Source organism: Gopherus evgoodei, chromosome 1, assembly GCF_007399415.2.
Source record: "Gopherus evgoodei ecotype Sinaloan lineage chromosome 1, rGopEvg1_v1.p, whole genome shotgun sequence".
Taxonomy (NCBI): Eukaryota; Metazoa; Chordata; order Testudines; family Testudinidae; genus Gopherus; species Gopherus evgoodei.
Genome location: NC_044322.1, coordinates 42133245 through 42154287, shown reverse-complemented (window position 1 = coordinate 42154287; position 21043 = coordinate 42133245). Strand labels below are relative to the sequence as shown.

The 21043-nt window shown below is 40.3% G+C and overlaps 1 protein-coding gene across 9 annotated transcripts in view; it reads right to left on the bottom strand.

Annotated features, from left to right (window-relative positions):
- PAN3 (poly(A) specific ribonuclease subunit PAN3) overlaps positions 1–21043 on the bottom strand; it is a 123490-nt gene that overhangs the window by 4178 nt on the left and 98269 nt on the right. For all 9 annotated transcript variants that reach the window (XM_030562655.1, XM_030562661.1, XM_030562697.1 and 6 more), the window contains 6 exons: positions 16108–16273; positions 15536–15623; positions 9059–9198; positions 7952–8081; positions 2592–2656; positions 1727–1865 (listed from right to left, as the gene is read on the bottom strand). In XM_030562655.1, coding sequence (XP_030418515.1) covers positions 1727–1865; positions 2592–2656; positions 7952–8081; positions 9059–9198; positions 15536–15623; positions 16108–16273 — 728 coding nt within the window. The remainder of the gene's footprint in view (positions 1–1726; positions 1866–2591; positions 2657–7951; positions 8082–9058; positions 9199–15535; positions 15624–16107; positions 16274–21043) is intronic.

Sequence of the window (21043 nt, the reverse complement as noted above, 5' to 3'; positions counted from 1 at the left end):
GTGTTGTGTGAGGCTTCAGGCAAACTAATGCAGAGAGACTGATCAGTTTTCTATTCCTGTAAAATGAGTATAACGCTGCCACCACCACCCCACAACACTTACCATAGGGTGTTATTAGGATTGATTTGCAAAAAAACAGTTTGAAGACAAAGAGTACTAACTATAAATGCTATATATGATCTTCTATCTATTGTTCAGGTAAGTGCTGTACACACACACAATTTGAGTTACCCTACTGGATTTGAAACACTGCAGATAAACAACAAACAAAGCCATGCTATTGATCATGTGCTTCACTACATGTGGCTTTCTTCCACTGGTCCTTAGGTAAACAGGTGCACAAAAATGTTGCACTCGGATATAAAAGTTCTTTCTCCTTACGATATACTTGAATAAGTTTGAATCTAACAAGGACATTTCAAGAGCGAAGTATGAAAGCACAGATACCCCATTTTACTACGATCCGTTTTCCAACATGCTGCTTTCTGAAGTTTAAGTGGTTTTTTTTGAGTGCCTTTATTGCCAAGATATTAAGGTCCTTCAGCCCTAGATACTGATTCTTCGCATTATGGGTCCACAACCCTAGACCTAACCATTTGTTTTGAGGATAAGCTACAAAAGTTTCTAGCACACAATATTCTGCAATATATTCTTTCCCCTGACTTAACAGAATTACATACCCCAAAAATCGCTGTAGCTCTTTACCTCCTGTTTGAGCATCAGCATACATTCCTTTAATTTTCACCTGGCCATTAGAACACACTCCCCTAATCTCCTTTACTTAGCCTCATCAATCCCTTTACATCAGGATTTAAAGGGACTGATAAAATGAAATTAAAAGTAAAAGGAGATTAAGGGAGTAACCCAGTGATCAGATAGGTGAAGAGCTACCAATAATTTAGTGGAAGTTTTGGCTGAGGTTAACTAGTAGTTGCTAGTATCTAAGGATCTGAGTATGGTCAAACTTCTCTGGAAAAGAAAGGTGGTTTTGGATTGCTAAGGTTTGGTAAAACATCTGCAAAGCTGAAGTACAAGCTACAGGGAAAAATTAAGTCTATGTTCTTTTTTATTTCATTTATGGAGTAGGACAAAGATTTTCCTCTGCTGCCATTCATGAGAGTGCTCAACTAAAGTTTTGTCAATGATGCAGCTAAAATCTTAGAATACTGCAAGTGGCCTCTTTAAACCAGTTATGCACCCTACCACTGCTGAGCTGCTCTGGGGGCTGGAAAGGACTCTAGCATAACTTAGACAAGCCATGGTGTCTGGAATCCGTGCAGCATTGCATGCTATGGCACCCCTCCGGATACAACCCTTTCACCCCCAGCCCTGCCCTTCCCTGGCAAACCCCCAACAGCAGGGTGTGTGAGGGCATCTTCAGGAGACAGCCTTATGGTGGTCTTCCACTGTGCTTGTGCCAGAAGAATCATACCCGGTTGATTACAAGACTTTTACGGTTCCTTTAGGCTATCCTTTAGAATGACAAAAAGGAGCACCTGTACATCACTCTTCAATGAATTCCCAATTTAGTACTGCTAATTAAAATATCTATGAAAGGTTACACGCTAGTTCAGTGGATAATCTATTCTCATCCAGATTAGAAAAATATCAGGCTAATTCTGTTGATTTATCTATCAGTGGCGCATCCATTTTCTTTCAACAGTGGAACATCACAAGAAAGCTTCATCAAATCAAGCTTTAAAGAAAGAAAACAGATACATGTTACCTTGTTAAGACATGAGATAATGTGACTGAGGTCAATCCAAGGAGTGCCTGCTTCTGTCACCTGATGGAAAAGATGATCCCGAAAGAGCTTCAGTAGATAGCGGTCTCCAGTTTCTGACCAAGTTGGGTCTTTCTGAAATCTGGTGTAAAACGAAGCTTGACATTAACTATCAAGAGTTAAAGAGATACATATGCTCACTAACTCTTCAGAAAAATCACTGTCTACCTAAGCTTCACTACGTAACAAACTTACTACCAAGTAGTAGTGTTTTCTTCCTATCACAAAGATATAAGAAGCTTTTTCCAGAGTTCCTCAACTAAAGTACCTGAAGTTAAATGTTTACTAAAAGCCTGCAGAAAAGGGATTGGGAGGAAAACCATCAAAGTTACCAGCCGAATGCTAAAAACTAGTTATACTGTAACTTAAATCTGCAGTTACCTAACAGTCTATTAACTGATTTTGAAAATAGGCCAGTGAAAAGTACATTATTTCATATTAGCATCTGACAGAGAATCAGCACAAAACTATGCCCATTCAAACTCTTTTGAAACATTTTACTATAATTACGTGTTGAGGTAAGCCATAGCTTTGTATATGTGCTCTCAAACATAATAAACTCCAAATACCATATATATGCTAAATATATGGTAAAGAAACACAAATATATATGTTGAGATAGGAATATTTTTCTTTTCTTTAAGTTAAAATTCTGATTAAAATTGCCTCAAGGTGTCTTTACTTCTCACTTCTTCTAAGGCATAATTGGAGATAGGATTATTCAGATCATATCTGTGAGGGTAGAAATCTTGAATTATAAATTGGATTTTATACACTGTACTATGAAAAAAAGTATAGCATCTCTTACTCTGGTCTCTCATTGATTGTTCCTAATTTTGCTAGAAGCCTAAACAACCTTCCATTCTGCACCTCCTATAACACAAGAAATGTATGATTAGTTTAAATTTGGGAAGAAACACAAAACTTAAGACACTGGTACATGCATGTCATAACTTTAGTCCCAGATTTGGACCTTAGCGTCCAAAATATGGGAGTTAGCATGAAAACCTCCAAGCTTAGTTACCAGCTTGGACCTGGTACTTGCTGCCACCACCCAAAAAATTAGAGTGTTTTGGGGCACTCTGGTCCCCCTGAAAAACCTTCCCTGGAGACCCCAAGACCCAAATCCCTTAAGTCTCACAACAAAGGGAAATAATCCTTTTTCCCTTCCCCCCCTCCAGGTGCTCCTAGAAAGATACACAAACACAAGGTCTGTGAATCTACACAGAGTGACTCCCCCTCTCCGTTCCCAGTCCTGGAAACAAAAGCACTTTCCTCTTCACCCAAAGGGAATGCAAAATCAGGCTAGCAAATCCAACACACACAGATCTCCCCCTGATTTCTTCATCCCACCAATTCCCTGGTGAGTACAGACTCAATTTCCCTGAAATTTCCCAGTAAAGAAAACTTTAACAGGTTTTTAAAAAAAAGCTTTATATAAAAAAGAAACAAAAATACATACAAATGGTCTCTCTGTATTAAAGTGACAAATACAGGGTTAATTGCTTAAAAAAATATGAATAAACAACCTTATTCAAAAAGAATACAAATCAAAGCACTCCAGCACTTATATTCATGCAAATACCAAAGAAAAGAAACCATATAACTTACTATCTGATCTCTTTGTCCTTACACTTAGAAACCAAAAACTACTTCTCCAAAGCTCAGAGAAAGCAGGCAGACAGACAAAGACTTCAGACACAAAATTCCCTCCACCCAAAGTTGAAAAAAATCGGTTTCCTAATTGGTCCTCTGGTCAGGTGCTTCAGGTGAAAGAAACATTAACCCTTAGCTATCTGTTTATGACAATGCAAAAACCTCAGTGCAGCAAAACTGATTTTGTGCAACAAAATTGCAAAGACCGATCAGATTAATTTTGATGAAGATGATTAATCTATTTCTAGAAAATGTAGACCAATACATGGAACTGCATACCCAAAGTCATAGTGTTATTGATCTTTATACTTCATTTTCTTCCTTTGCAAATCTCCAGTCTGGCCAGCACCCAGGCCATGTTTCTACCCCAGCAGGGCTAGACCAGGGGTCGACAACCTTTCAGAAGTGGTGCGCCAAGTCTTCATTTATTCACTCTGATTTAAGGTTTTGCGTGCTAGTGATACATTTTAATGTTTTTAGAAGGTCTCTTTCTATAAGTCTATAATATATAACTAAACTTGTTGTTGTATGTAAAATAAATAAGGATTTTAAAATGTTTAAGAAGCTTCATTTAAAATTAAATTAAAATGCAGAGCCTCCTGGACTGGTGTCCAGGACCCGGGCAGTGTGAGTGCCACTGAAAATCAGCTCACATGCTGCCTTTGGCATGTGTGCCATAGGTTGCCTACCCCTGGGCTAGACTATCAGCTTCATTGCCTCATGGAGCACCAATGCAGACTCCAGCTATCCCATTTGTATAGGATACCATACGGTGGATACTTTTTTTAAACAGTATACTGGGTTTTAAGATGGAGCTGGAGCAGGGTCTGGACACCAGGACCATAAAAGAAGAAAATGCCTAATTTCTTAATTGCTTCATAACCAAGATAAAAGAGGAGGGGCATCTGGGCATTCAATTTAGATTGTTTTGTTTTCTTCTCACACTTTTTTGGGTTTTTTTTTTTTTTTTTTTTTGCTAGCCACTAGTACTATTACCATTAGTAAATGGTACATTTACCATGAGTGAAAAGGTGTTTGGTAATACTGGTAAATCAGATTGCAATTCAAATTCCTAATAAGCATCAGATCTAAGACCAGTTTAGACACAAAGCACATCTGTTCAAAAGGAAAACTATAAACAAGTGTGTATAACTGAAGTAGCTGAAATCCTGACACCATCCCAAACAAAGATAGCAACAAAATCAACACAAAGTATAGAATCACTTCAATTTGGGTTTTTTTATTACATATACACCTGATAATTCATTTCACACACTGCTTTCCATCCCCATGGAGAGTTTGAGAGAAAAAAATTGTTCTGACTGTATCCTAGTTTACAATACATTGTGGATACATGCATATTTTATTTAAGTAGAGGCTTTTCAAATCAGGCTTCCAGAAGGATAAAAGGTTCTAATAATATGCCATTATTAAGCATCTCAAGACCCAGTTACTGCCATCCACACTCATATGGCGTAGCAGCTTACTCCACACACAGTGCCACTGATTTCAGTAGGATTACTCTTGAAGTAATTTACTAGTCAAAATGAGTAAGGTTGGCAGAACCGGGTCCGAAATTTGGTAAATGAAGTCATACTGTAATACATTAGTGTGACAGCTTGATCTGAAAGACAAGAAGAAAAGGGACAACGATTTATACTCCTCAGTCTCCTGGAATACTGTGGAGCTGTTTGTACTGCTCCTGTAGCTGTATTAATGCCTGATTATGAAGTGGCAGTGCAGCCTCCTACTTTGTCCAGCTACAAGGTTTTGCATGCAAAATATATAAATTAAAAAAATAATAATGCTTAACGATTACATAGCACCTTTTATCTGTAGATTTCAAAATGCTTTACATAGGTGGTCAGTTTTATTATCCCCATTTTACAGATGAGGAAACCGAAGCACCCAGCAGGCCAGTGACAGCCAGGAATAAAATAAAATAAAACTAGGAGTCCTTGAGGCACCTTAAAGACTAAGAAATTTATTTGGGCATAAGCTTTCGTGAGCTAGAGCCCACTTCATCGGATGCATGAAGTGAAAAATACAGGAGCAGGTATAAATACATGAAAGGATGGGGATTGCTTTACCAAGCATGAGGTCGGTCTAATGAGATAAATCAATTAACAGCAGGATACCAAGGGAGGAAAAATAACTTTTGAAGTGGTAAGAGAGGCCCATTACAGACAGTTGACAAGAAGGTGTGAGTAACAGTAGGGATAAATTAGTATTGGAGAAATTAAGTTTAGGTTTTGTAACGACAACCACTCCTAGTCTTTATTTAGGCCTAATTTGATGGTGTCCAGTTCGCAAATTAATTCCAATGAGAAACCGCAGAACTGGAGTCTGTTTTGAAGTTTTTTTGTTGAAGAATTGCCACTTTTAGGTCTGTAATTGAGTGTCAAGAGAGGTTGACATGTTCTCCAACTGGTTTTTGAATGTTATAATTCATGACGTCTGATTTGTGTCCATTTATTCTTTTGCATAGAGGCTGTTCAGTTTGGCCAATGTACATGGCAGAGGGGCATTGCTGGCACATGATGGCATATATCACATTGGCAGATGTGCAGGTGAATGAGCTGTGGATGGTGTGGCTGATGTGGTTAGGTCCTATGAGGGTGTCTCTTGAATAGATGTGTGTAAAGAATTGGCAACGGGGTTTGTAGTAGGGTTTGGTTCTTGGGTTGGTGGTTTTGTTATGTGATGTGTAGTAGCTGGTGAGTATTCGCTTCAGATTGGGAGGCTGTCTGTAAGCAAGGACTAGCCTGTCTCCCAAGGTCTGTGAGAGCGAGGGATTGTCCTTCAGGATAGGTTGTAGATCCTTGATGATGCGCTGGAGAGGTTTTAGTTGGGGGCTATAGGTGACGGCTGGTGGCGTTCTGTTACTTTCTTTGTTGGGCCTGTCTTGTAATAGGTGACTTCTCTGTACCCTTCTGGCTCTGTCAATCTGTTTCTTCACTTCAGCAGGTGAGTACTGCAGTTTTAAGAACACTTGATAGAGATTCTGTAGGTGTTTGTCTCTGTCTGAGGGATTGGAGCAAATGCAGTTGTATCTTAGAGCTTGACTTTAGACAATGGATCGTGCGATGTGGTCTGAACGAAAGCTGGACGCATGCAGGTAAGTACAGCAGTCAGTAGGTTTCCGGTATAGGTTGGTTTTTATGTGACCATTGCTTATTAGCACTGTTGGGTCTAGGAAGTGGACCTCTTGTGTGGGCTGGTCCAGGCTGAGGTTGATGGTAGGGCGGAAATTGTTGAAATCTTGGTGGAATTCCTCAAGGGCCTCCTTCCCATAGGTCCAGATGATGAAGATGTCATCAATGTAGCGCAAGTAGAGTAGGGGCATTAGGGGACGAGAACTGAGGATGCACTGTCCTAAGTCAGCCATAAAAATGTTGGCATATTGAGGGACCATGCAGGTACCCATTGCAGTCCCGCTGACTTGAAGGTATATGTTGTCCTCAAATCTGAAATAGAACTCAGATCTCCTGAACCCTTTTTCGGTGCTCTTTCCACAAGGCCATACTGTCTCCTTTCAAAAATATCTGTATAGGCAGTGGGATTAAGGGAAACACGACAAAGTTGTGATTTAAGCCCTTAAAACCTTAATATCCCACTTTGACTGAAGGATTAGAGTTTGTCCATGTTTTGTCACATGACAGGGAAGAGGCAAAAGCTTCTTACCATGCATCTTCGTCTGAATCTTGCTGGGAATTTGTAATCAAAGTAGGAAGAGTAAAATCCTCTCTACAGCAGTATTCTATAGTAATAGGAAAGTACACTTTTTCTGGAAGCTGTATAGCAGATAGTCAATCAAATTCAATCAAGACATGTATTGCTAAGTAGAACAGTATGAGCTACTAATTTTGTTGATGCGAGAGTGACAGCTGGTAACTCTACTATTTTTCATTTGTTTTACAGGAATTAATACGGGGTAAGGAGAAAAGTAATGGAATCTGAATCTGAGGAATCAAACAAAGGTAGTATTTGCAGTTGTGCCAATTTCTAATACGAACTATTGAAAATGTTTTGATGTGCTGCAGATTGTATCTACTCAATCAGGAAAGGAATCTTCATTCTATAAGGTAAGGATTTAAATGCACAGAGAATACCTCTCAGCTTCTCCTAAGTCTGTTGGTTCAGCAGAATGATGGTGCTTCAGCTAAAGCCCACATCAAAATGCCATCATCATGCACTGACCAACTCCCAGAGAATTGACCAACAGGCTTTTAGGTTTACAATCAATTAGGCAGACCTCACACTCTGACTTGTTAAGACTACACAGCCAGCACCCGGGTCAGTCAAGTGCTTTCATTGTCCCCAAAGACATGAGTTACTGAGGTACTGTATTTATTTCAACATTAGAATTTCGTATTTAGCACTAAATTCTAGTTCTCAAAAAGTCAATGACAAAACTCAACAAGAGCTCAAGAACAGGATTCAACTTTATAGATTGTAGATCTATCCTCTGCAGGATACTTATGTTCAACCTTTTACCACTGAATGATTTACCTTTGCAAGGTCTTCCTCTATAACATCATTTCTCATTTGAGCAGCATCCAGTTGAGTATAGAATCGTGCACCAATCATAGGCATGATATCATTTACACTGCGAAGCCTATTTTGGTCAGTCAGCAAATACCTACCAACAAACCAAATAGATTAATTGAACACATCACATTTAAACAGAGATGCCACCATACTGTTTTAACCAGATCCTATTTTCTGCTTCAGATGCTATTTTGAGCACTAAACATGCAACTGGCTCTGAAGATGTCACTGTGTTTTCTTATATAAATGTCAAGCAGCAGAGAAAATGCTTGTTGTAACTTACCTATATGCTGTGCTTCCAGTCAATCACTGAGAGAAAGCACTCAGTAAGCTAAAGAGTACTCCCATGGCAGTGCAGAAGTAGATCAATGCCAGAAAGGGCAGGATTAAAAGTAGGAGATGTATGCAGATTGTAAATTTTCAAGTGATGTTTTTTCAAATGAGGAGCAGGGGGCAAATACTCCCATTTTTTCTCTCTCTAACTGTAAGGGTGGGTGAGGAAAATAGTGACTACATTTATGAACACAAAAAAAACAAATCTTATCTCTCTGGTCAGAAAGGCAGCAACCCTATTAATAAAAAAACAGACAGTTTCAGGAACTAAAAAGCGTGCCTATACTTTTATAAAGAGGTAGAACACAAAAGTTAAGATCTTAATGCAAATCCAATTATTCATATGCTATTTCTCTGACTCTTGAAACAAGAATTTTATGATATTTTGGTCAGAACACCTTAAACACCACTTACTGAGGAAATATGGGAGTTCATATTTACTACATATACTCTAGAAAATATATAAAGTGGTCCCTGAATAGCAAGGGTAATAATGTATTTTGTCGGTTCCTTATACCTACTATGAAGACAATTCAGTACCACTTCTTAATGCTGTACTTTTAATTTGAAATTATCTTAAGACACTACAGAATTTAACGCTTATTTATGTCTGAAAATATGAACTATTCATTTGGTAACTTCAGCTATATATTATCTTGCATTTATGTTTTGCTACTAACAAATTTCCTTCAACTTAAAAAGCAGCAACAATCCATGCTATGATAGTGAACTTACAAAATCAGATTCTTCAGATCAGAGGAATAGTTGATTGTCACCAGTTCCATAGCTTTCTGCAAATTTTCTCTCTGAATTCCTGACAAAGAATTGCAAGCCAACGCCAACACAACTTTTCCTAGTGAGATCAGATCTGCTTGCTAATAGAAAAAAAAAACAACAACAACTTTACTATGGCACTTTTTTAAAGTACTCGAAAGAGTTTTTTTTTAAAAATGAGTATCTAAAGTAAATGCTTTTTAAAGCCCACATTATCAATAGAATTTTTCAAAATATGTTTAGCGTGCACAAAACAGAAGTCTATATTAGTAGCAACTGGTAGGAACTACATGCATCTTTATTAACACTTAACATTCAACTGCCTATTTCTATTTTGCAATTTAAATTTTAACAAAGGGAGAGTGACAGGGAAGAATTGCATCTCGAGAAGGGAAAGATCCATTCTTGTGGCGATCAGAAGCTTTGAAAGGAGTTTTCTTTTCTCCATCCACACCCTTCCACATCCCACCCCAGCAGAGTGAATGAACTGGTGACAAATAGGACAAGTCTTCCAGCTATGACTTATTGGATGATTTACCAAGGATTATTTGTTATACCAAGAATATCCTCCGGTAAGTATATATTTTTTTTAAATGAAGTAGTAAAACAGCAAGGCTACGGCATTTAGAGAGAAGGAGGTGCAAATACAATAATCTCATAACCCAAACCATCCACTGTCAGAATATCTGACACTTAAAATATAATAATGCAACGTTGTTGATTAACCCTAATCAAGCATGTGAAACCATCTTTTGATCTCAGTTGCCAAAGAATATGGATTTATTTTTTTTGTGGAAAGAAAGGGTTTGCAAGAGCAAAACACTGAGCCTTTTAATCTTTGAGTAATTTCCTGTGAGAGGCTATGGGCCTAATGCCCGAAACTACTGAACAGGACAGGTTGGTGAGGTTAGTGTAAGAGTGGCATTTTATTCTGTGCAGGTTCTAACCATATAATCCTGTCACTTAACACCTTGATGAAAAGTAGCATCAAACAGAATTGTTCACATGACGGAAGTGCCACACACATATGCTGTCTAACAAGGCAGCATAAAAATAGTAAATTAAGACAAGGTAATGCTTTATCTGGCTTATGGGAGACCTTCAGGTATGTGTTTTATTCATTGCATTACAGCTGATTATGAAGTTGTTGGCAGGTGTCAGTGATCTATCCGTCTGAACTGAGGACACTTCTAAATAATTAAATGGAGAATCTCCAGACAGAACACATTAGCTTTACAAGACACAGTGAGCATTAGTATACCTTAAACAACCTGAAAAGGATTATGACTTATACAAACAAAAAGGATTCAGTTGTTACTTATCTGTACAGAAACTGATGTTCTTCAAGATGTGTAGTCCATATACATATTCCACATTAGGTGAATGCACATCCAGGGAGCATGCATCAGAGACTTTTAGTCAGCCGCATTCACGGGGCACCCCCATGTGCACCCTCACTTCCCTTGTGCGTCTTACAAGGGCATAACAGGGGAGTCACCTCCCTGAGCCCAGTTCCTTCACCAGTATTTGACATCAGGACTCTGAAGTAACGGGGATGGTGGGTGGGATGTGAAATATGATATGAACCACACATAAAGAACATCCATTACCATATAGGTAAGTAATCGCTTTCTTCAAGTGACAGCCCACATACATATTCCATATCAGGAGCGCTCTCTAGCAGTAGCCCCTACAAGGAGTCTCTGTAAAAATCGATTTCAAGACAGATCTTCTAAGCCTCGTATCACCCACTGCCTGCCTATAGTAGCGCATAATGTTTTGTGAATGGATGGATGACCAAGTCACTGCTCTGTAAATGTTCCAAATAGGAAGATGTGCTAAACAAGTCACAGAGATGGACTGAGCTCTGGTGGGCTGGCCATGCACCTGTTGGGCTACTAGTTGATAGTATGATCTAATGTATTGAACAATACACTTAGAAATTCTCTGAGTAGAGATGGTTTGTCCTTTGAACCTCTACATATACAAGAAAAAACCCAGACGATTTTTGGAAGAATTTTGTTCTGTCCAGGCAGAATAAAATACCTCTGCATACATTTAGAGCACACAGTCTCTGCTCCGATTTGCCCATGTGAGACTTGGGGAAGAATAAGTGGATGGTTTAATTAATGTGGAATTCAGACACTACCTCGGGAAGAAATCTGGGATGCAGTCTCAAAGACTTTGTCCTTATGACTGATGGTACAAGGTGCCCCTGTCATCAATGCCTGCAGTTTCCCAACTCTCCTAGCAGATGAAATTGTCAAGAAGGCGGCCATTATCATTGAAAGGTAGTGCATAAAGTGCATACAGCCACTAGTTGAGTGGGTGTCCATAAACTTTGAAAAGGCCAAATTGAGATCTAAAGTTGGGGTTGATCTCTGACCAATAGGAATATCTTTAAAATACCTTTAAACTTTTTTTTTTTAACATAAGGTGAGAGAAAACTGGTCAATAGGGGGGTGGACTGCAGAAATGGCTGAAAGGTGAACCTGGAGTGAGCGCAGTGAGGGACCAGAGTTCTTCAGATGTACAGAGTAGTCAGAATCTCTTGTATTCCAGAGTGCATAGGAAAAGTCTGATGTCATAAGGCCCAATTGGTAAACCAGTCCATTTAGAGAGGTAGTGGGATCTAGTGCAATCTTCCTGCTATCAACAGGGTTGCTCAGGACTTCCTGTGAGCAGGCCAACTCCACCGGTATCAACCAGCAAGCATCCACATCATCAGGTGGAGGGAGTACTGGTTCTGATGCAAGACAGAAACCCCAATGCAGACTAAGGTTGGGGATCTAGGATAGGGGAACTGGGGAATAATGGTGAGGTTGTGGAGGTCCCTGAACCACGTTTGCCTGGGCTTCAGTAGGGCTATTAGGATAACCCTGGATTTCTCTTGTTTGATCTTCTACGAAGTCTTTGGAAGCAGAAGGATGGGAAGGAATGCATACAATAGTCAGGGGAGGAGGAAGGCCTCTGCCTGGATGTGGTCTCCTCATGAACAAAATGAGGACACTTGCCTTTGGGGGACTCCCCACACAGATCTCTTTGTGACTGCAGAGGACAAAAGATGTCCTGAAGAATATCCTTCTAGAGTGACCACTGTCAGCCTGAACAGAGTCTTCTGTCATAACTATCTGTCCTTATGTTATCAGCCCCCAGAAACAGGATTGCTGACAAGGTAATGTGCTGAATGGCAAAATCCCAGAGCTGAGTGGCCTTTTTGTATAAGGTCAGGGATCTGGTCCCTCCTTGTTTGTTCAGATAAAAGACAGCTGCCACGTTTCCAAACCTGCGTAGTCATGAATGTCTGGAAAGAAGGGCTATACATGCTCTGTATACTGTCCTGAATTCTAAACCACTGATAAAGCCCTTTCTGTAGAGGACCACAGACCTCAAACCATAAGGTTTGCCCATGTGTGGGGCCCATCCAAGCATTGGTAGTGATAATTTGAGGGTGGGTGGGTGAGTGGGAGCGAGCTGAATGGAATGTCCCTCATACATTACACTGGTCCTTTCAACAATCCAGAAACTGGAGGTTTGTCAGGGAGACACGAATCAGTTTGTCTAGGTGGCGTCTTTTCAGAAGGCAAGCTCAGCAAAGTCATGTTTGAAGGGACCGGAACAAGAGCCTTGCATATAGAACAACAAATGTAGATGCTGCCATGAGACCCAGCAGCCAGGGGCATATCCTTATCCATGTGAGTGGGTGGAGACAGGATGTGAGAGCCAAGCTCTTGCATAGGCCAAAACCTATTGGATAGCAGTAGACTATCACTGTGTTCACACTGAGCCTAGCTCCAAAGGCTGGATGGGATTTAATTGTAGATTTTTTCTCGTTTGTTCACCTGAGATTGCGAGTGGATGCAGGCCAGCCAGCCCCTGATCAAAGATGGAAAGACTTGGATGCCAGTCCTTCTCAGATGAATTGCTACCACGAGGCAATTGGTGAAAACACAAGGCACTGTAGAAAGCCTGAAGGGCGAGACTTAGTATCTATAATTTTTGTGGTTTAACACAAACCTTAGTAAGTTCTTGTGAGCCAGATGAATTGCAATATGGAAGTACACATCCTTGAGGTTGAGGGCAGCATACCAGTCTTTCTGGTCCAGGGAAGGAATGATGGATGTGAGGGAGACCAGCTTGGGTGCGAGCTTCTTGCTATAGGTGTTGAGAGCTCTGAAGTCTAGAACCCAACCATGACTTGTTGGATGCAAGAACATACCTTGAATAGAATCCCTTGCCCCTGTGCTGAAGGGGAACTTCTATAGCACCCAGAGGCAGAAGAGACTGAACTTCTTGTTGAAGCAGGATCTTGTGGGAGAGGAACTGGATAGCATAGCCTCTCTGGACCACCTCCAAAACAAATGGTCTCAAGTGATGTTGGACCGGGTCTGTTGGAAGTGAGCCAGACTGTTGTTCAATGGAAGAAAGGGCAGAGAACACAAAGTAACTGGTATCCTGTCCTCAGGCTCTGAGTCAAATGTGCTCCCTGGCCAGTGCCAATGCAGGGAGATGTGACCAGAATGTTTCCTCCTTAAAAACCACCATCTGTGCCCCTAGAGATCAAGTGGTCTGAATTGGAAAAAAGGGCGGACTTTGCTCTGGAAGTTGTATGTGTCATATCCAAGGCAGTCTGCAGAACAGTTCTGGTCACCACTGGTTGGCTGGGTGGTAAGCCAACAGGTAACTTTTCACATTTTTAAGAGACAAGTGTTCCATGGAGTTCGGGGGGGTAGGGGGGAGCAGTGGGGAGAAGGAAAGGAAGTGGCCATTCTACAATTTTCTTGGATTTGGAGGGAATGAGAGGTACGGGGTGACTGGGAATCCTAAACAAAATTGCCAACAACCCTTCTCTCATTTGTGTTGTATCCCTAAATTGTTGTTGGATGCGCAGGCAAATGGAGACTTTACAGCCTCACCTGCTCAGAAGAGTGAAAATAAAATGAATCTTGAACTTTACTAAGATGGAAACTCAGTCTTGGTGCTCTGAAGATGCAAAGTGGGGCAGAAGGGGTGCAAAGAGACAAGCTTCAGACTGCCTCTATTTATAACATCTCCTGCACTAAACACTTAAGAGCACTTTTCTGGATCAGCAATACAGTAGGAGCAGCTTGATGTTAACAAGGGTCTAAAAGAAATGCCAGGTCAGACAACTCTTGCCTACTAACATCCTCAGGCTACTGAGCAATTAGTCATAAGTTGAAAGCAGTGCTTAGCATGGCAGTTCCACCAGACAAGGTTTTTTGGAAGAAACGCTATAGAGTCAGAATAAAAAGGGCTGAATAGAGAATGGATTTTATTAGCCATTTCTTTTCTACTAACTGATTACAAAGAACACACAACAGGAGATATCCAGCTAAGAAGAAATAAGAAACAAGTTAATGTACACTGGTAAAGTACACTGAGAGCTGTTTACTCTATCACTAACAAAAAGCTGCTACATTTCTCAGAAGTAGTTTTGAGCTTTAGCAAGGCAGAAACCAGCTTATTCAAACTTCCCATTTATTACTCTGTATGTATAAATAAGCAATTCTCTCAGTGACTAAGCTTGTTTAATGAAAATAAGCTAAGTCTAATTCCCTACTGTGGTCTTACACTCCCAGTGCTGGCAGGAGACAAAAATGCTCTGTAGACAGAGTAATCATCCCCAAGGGGGAGTTAGGGAAAGAAGTACTCCAAATAATTATGGTGCAGCACTCATTGACTCTAAAGGGAGTTTTCCTAACCCAGGAAGTATGTGTATAAATGTTGGAAATGGGGTTGTGGGAGAAGTCATCCTTGTTTAAATCCTGATTTAAGGATGGTGGAGAAAAGAGGAGACAGTGCACGTATAAATTAAAAGAAAAATTTTAAGCTATCTCGCCCTTAGCATACACATGTTTACTTCTGAACTATTCCAGCTATAACAGCATGAAAATGGAAAGCAGAAACAAAAAGTACAAAAGGAACCATTAATTGTTCATTGACCTCATTTTCTATTAAAACCCTACATGACATGTGTCCAATTCTGCAGTAGCTTCATGTACACATCACATCCTAAATTTGTTTTCCAGTATTCACTCAAGTTTTCAAACTAAATTTAAAAGATTTTTCCTTCTTTTAAAAAGGAATCAATTCCAACCAATTCTGATTTTTATGGTTTTGCAAAATAAGCTGACCTATGCTTTGCTTGTTGTCAATATACAAGTGCTATATTATTTCTGAAGTTTCAACAGTAACAAAATGACAGCTCATGTATACAAATCACAAATAAATGCACACAGCTTAGGGAGGAAAACATATGCCAATACCAAAGATTGTTAAAAATATATATACACTGAAGCCTACAAATGTAAAATGTCTAGGCCTTAATAAAAATTAATGTTTCAAATGGAATTAAGAGTTGTTCCTGGCACATATTATCTAATCTATTATAAAGCAAGTATGGCACTATAATCCTACCTGAAACTGAGCCATTAGTGCCAGTGGATTATTCTGACTGTTATCAAATGTTAAAACATCAAAGACTCCAACACAATTCACTCGTAACCTTTGAAACAAACAGGAAATAGGGAAGAGATTTGGTAAGATTTTATCTTTGATAGTTTTTTTCTGACATTTATCATATAAAATACAGGGTAAGATTTCAAAAAAAAGTCATCTAAGCTCTCCTGCTGCCAATTAGCTTACTAAGATTTTTTTTTTTAAATGAAAACAACATATGTTGCTGATAAAAGCTTTCTAGGTAAGAACTTAAGTGGATAGATCCACAAACATGCATGCCGCTTACTGGATGTTTTCAAAAGGCAAGATGTAAATCCTTCTAAACTTAATTTAGTAGAACTTGATTTCTCGCATCAAACCTTTACCACTTCATTAGTCTTGGGCCAACATAAAACATTTTAGTCAAATTATTAAGTTGTTTCCCCATATCTGGCAGAGGCATGTAATTAAAAGCTATCGTTGCACACAGATCTTAATAGTCAACAATTCATTTGAAAAGGCTAATTTTCTAATTTGAAAATTTCCATTACCTTGTTTTGCCCGTTACTAGAATCTTTGTTGGATCCATAACTCGACATGCTAATCCTGCTGTATGAATGGTCCTCAGTGCAGAGCTGAGCTGCACAATATATGCCCAAATAAGAGACTCTGGTAGTAACCCAGCATGCTGCCGGGGCAGAGGACCATCATGCTGACCTAAAAGCAAAATATTATAGTATCAATGAACAAACAAAATGCAGCCATCTTTAACTTCAAGAATAGTATGTAAAATTTAAGTGAATGTATTTTGAAATGAAGAATTGACCAACATACCTCAATTTCATTCTACTCTAAGGCTACGTCTACAGAACGAACTAGAAGTGTGATTCTCAACTTGTGCGCTAGCAGAAGTGTGTATGCATCTGAGCTAGCATGCTAAAAATAGTAGTGTAGCTGCTGTAGCACGGGCAGTGACAACACGGTAGCTGCCCAGAGTACAAACCATAACCCTGTGGGTACATACTTGAGTGGCTAGCCTGTGCTGCCACTGCCCATGTGTACAGGAGATGGGAATCCTACTGCTAGGTTGTAGCGTAAACATGTACGCTTACTGAAAAAGTACCACCAACATTTTAAATGGATAATTCTGAATGGTCAAAATAGATCTTTAAAAGGTGACAATTCCTTCAATAGATATTACAACTTTTGATTCAAATTCATGAAAATTAAGTCATTTTAAAAGTTAGGATGAAATTCAGTATGAAAAAGACAATAGGTTTAAAAAACTGATTGTTGCAGTCTGATTGTTGATGCATCACGATACTCAAAAAGCAGAAACCAAAAACGTTCCAAAACAAAAAGCATACACCACAATAACTACTGCTTATCTGCAATTGGTACCGTTGTGCTCTTATGCTATATAGAGAATAGAAAGGAGTATAAATTAACCCTGCCCCCAATCCCAGAGCGTACAGACAAGACAAACAAGTTAATTTCAAATTCCATTAAGGAAATAAGAATGAAAGATTGTATGGTTCAACAGAATTGGAATGCTGAGCCTTATTACCCCAGATCATTTGTTTCATTATGACCCAAGTCACTAGTAATTCAGTCATTACTACAGTATTAATGTTCAATGGGCCCTGTAAAAGCAACCTGATTTCAATCCATTTCCAAATCATAGCCCAAAAGCCACTCTCCTAGAACAGCAACATACACAGAGTGAAGATCTTAGTGGTTGATTTTAATGACTGACCTAAAATTACTACTAGAAATAGGGAGACTGATTTTTTGTAGAGAGGGGCAGGATGTTAATATTGAAGACATTCAGCAACTAAAAGATGTTGCTGTTTGTGAGGCATACAGAAGGGCTACAGTGGAAACAATACTTCCAGAACAGGAGTACTAGAACTAAATTTGACTATAAATCAGATTAGCTCTTTCAGACGTTTCACTAGGCCACATTAGTGCTTGTTTTGGGAATATCAGGGTCATCAATGTGGCTCTTCTTAGTAATGCGCGGATTCAAGAGTGCTCTTACATATGTGCCTCCATGCTGAGAAATTTACAAGTGTCTTCATCCTTTTCCATATAAATGCCAATTTTCCCTGAGGAATGCATCAACATTTCTGGGAAATTGCTCAAGACTGTAGTTAACAGCCACTGTTGAAAAGTAAAAAAACACATTGCTGTAGATGATCCCAGATGCAATGTTACTGTTGGGGGTGGGGTGGGGGAGGGGCGGGTTTATGGGAAGACCAGTGGGCTGCAAATGTGTCTTACTTTCATTTCTGTTAACATCTTTATCTTTAGTTCACTTTTGGTGGCGAAGGTTCCTTTGGTTCAGATTTTGAAGGACAAGCCACTTCCTCTTCTAACCCACAGAACTCTGGCATACCACATGGAGGCTCCTGATGATTTAATTTTAGAATTTATTGCCCTGCTGATGAATCAGTAATGTGAATCATCCTCCACAAACCTGTTTACACCAGTAGTCTTGCTTTGCACACATTTTTAAAATATCCCCTCTTCATCATTCATATCGATCATGGTTTCATGTCAGGGTGACAGGATGTTCCCTTATTGGGCAAGTCTCTGTCACTCACACATGCACTTTATTTCATTTTATACTCCTTTATATATGGTGAACTGCAGCAGATGTAATATTCATACGGCCCCTTTAAGACAGTGAGTATTACATCTATTTAAAAAACTAACACTAGAATCAAATGTAATTTTTGTTATATTCAAAGGAAAAGCACAGCCAAATGATTATCTTCTTGGAGAACTGCAGTTATTTACATCACTGTAGCACCTAGGAGCCCTAGACATGGGCCAGAACTCCATTGTGTGTGGTTCTATACAGAAACAAAACAGTCCCTGCTCCAAGGGGCTTACAATCTAAGTATCATAATGGGAGCAATATTTGCCTTTTGATACCCAAGCACAAAACACTAATGAAAGAGCACTCACCATATACTGAGAAAGTAAAAAAGATCAAGGAGAGATCACTCCACTAAAATACAAAACTTTATTTCTGCACTAGAAAGCTGGAGTTTTCTGTGCCAGCTAGCTACTTAAGCAGTTGCTGATCTGATAGGCTTGACAGGGCCCAGGCCAGCCCCCACGTGGGGCAGGGATGGAGCAACACACTTCCAACTCCGCTCTGGTCCCAGATCAGCTCTGCCCTCAACCGCGTTCAGCCTCCAGTCCTGCTCTGCCTCCATGCCACATCTGCCCCCAACCCCAGCCCAGTTCTGGCGTCATTCCTTCTCCGGTCCCAGCCCAGCTTCACTTCTAGCCCCAGCTCCTTCCCCAACTCCAGTTCCATCCCCAGCTCCGCCTTCAGCCCAAGCACTGCCACTGAGGAAGCCTAGGCTGTGCAGTACAGGAGGGAGTTGTGGACAGACAGTGATAATGGAGGGGAGAGGGTCGGGGGAACACAACTGGAGAAGTTTGCTCACCACTGGCCCATGGTGATAAGTTATTTTGAGTGTTTGAATTGTAAACCTCTTTAATTGTGTATTTCACCAAACAGGAAAAGCAGCATTAATTAAGGTAAAGGGCTCATCCAGTGTACGAGATGGCCCACAGAAGGCAAATAAGATATTGGGATAGCACTGAAAGAAAAAGGAGCAAAAAGTCCTGTGGCACCTTATAGACTAACAGACATTTTGGAGCATCAGCTTTCGTGGGTGAATACCCACTTCGTCGGATGCATGTAGTGGAAATTTCCAGGGGCAGGTATATATATGCAGGCAAGTTAGAGATAACGAGGTTAGTTCAATCAGGGAGGATGAGGCCCTGTTCCAGCAGTTGAGGTGTGAAAACCAAGGGAGGAGAAACTGGTTGTGTAATTGGCAAGCCATTCACAGTTTTTGTTTAATCCTGAGCTGATGGCGTCAAATTTGCAGATGAACTGAAGCTCAGCAGTTTCTCTTTGAAGTCTGGTCCTGAAGTTTTTTTGCTGCAGGATGGCCACCTTAAGGTCTGCTGTAGTGTGGCCAGGGAGGTTGAAGTGTTCTCCTACAGGTTTTTGTACATTGCCATTCCTAATATCTGATTTGTTGTTTTTCCACAACTTCTGCCTGTGCACGTTGGTAGAAGTATTCAACATATAGGTCCAGATTGTCATTTCGACCCTCAGGAGCAGTCCATGTGCAGTTCTTCTTCTTGTGCTGTTGGTGAGAGGGTACCTGTGTATCAGTGCGCTATTCAGTGTTGTCCTGAAAGTATTCTTTGATTCAGAGACGGTGAAAGTAGGCTTCCAGATAGCCGCAGAACTGGATCATGTTGGTGGGGGTGGCAGGGCAGAAAGAGAGTCCCCGAGATAGGACAGACTTCTGGGCTGAGTGTGTAGTTGGATAGATTGACGATATTGCTGGGTGGGTTAGGGGTGCCACGGTTGTGGCCCCATGTGGCAGGTAGGAGTTTAGACAGCTTACAGTCCTTTTTCCTTTGTAGAGAGGTGAAGTGAGTAATGTAGATCTCCTGTCTTACTTTAGTAAAGTCTGTTCGTATGGAAGTTTGGTTATTAATGAGAGTCTCCAGGTTGGAGAGTTCTTTTTTGCTGTTTTCCTGTTGCCTATATAGGATATACAAAAACCTGTAGGAGAACTGTTCAACCTCCCTGGCCACACTATAGCAGACCTTAAGGTGGCCATCCTGCAGCAAAAAATCTTCAGGACCAGACTTCAAAGAGAAACTGCTGAGCTTCAGTTCATCTGCAAATTTGACATCAGCAGCTCAGGATTAAACAAAGACTGTGAATGGCTTGGCAACTACACAACCAGTTTCTCCTCCCTTGGTTTTCACACCTCAACTGCTAGAACAGGGCCTCATCCTCCCTGACTGAACTAACCTCATTATCTCTAGCTTGCTTGCATATGCATATATATCTGCCCTTGGAAATTTCCACTACATGCATCCGACCAAGTGGGTATTCACCCACGAAAGCTCATGCTCCATAACCTCTGTTAGTCTATAAGGTGCCACAGGACTCTTTGCTGGTTTTACAGATCCAGACTAACACGGCTACCCCTCTTATACTTGACACTGAAAGAAAGAGTCCCTGTTGATTGCATTCCTAACTCCCTCCAGGAAGGAGAGACCTACACATGAACTCATCCCATCAGTTTGGGCTCTGGAGTGGAGAGAATTAAAATCCATGACAAGGGGAAACTGAACCTCTTTTATACTATTTGGACTATTACCAGAGCTGGAGCTAAGAAACAAAAAGCAGAGATCCCCAGGGTCAACTTGGGTTAGTCTAAAAAGACATTTGGTGGAGAGATTACTACACCTCTGTCACCTTTTGGAACCACAGACTGACTCTTTTGTGCTTGTACGTTGCCTGCTTTAACCTGTACGTAACTTCTTTTTTCTAGTTAATAAATCCTAAGTTAACTTACCATAGGACTGGCTAGCAGCACTGCCTTTGGTGTGAGATCTAAAGTACAAAATGATCTGAGGTAAGTGACTGGTCTC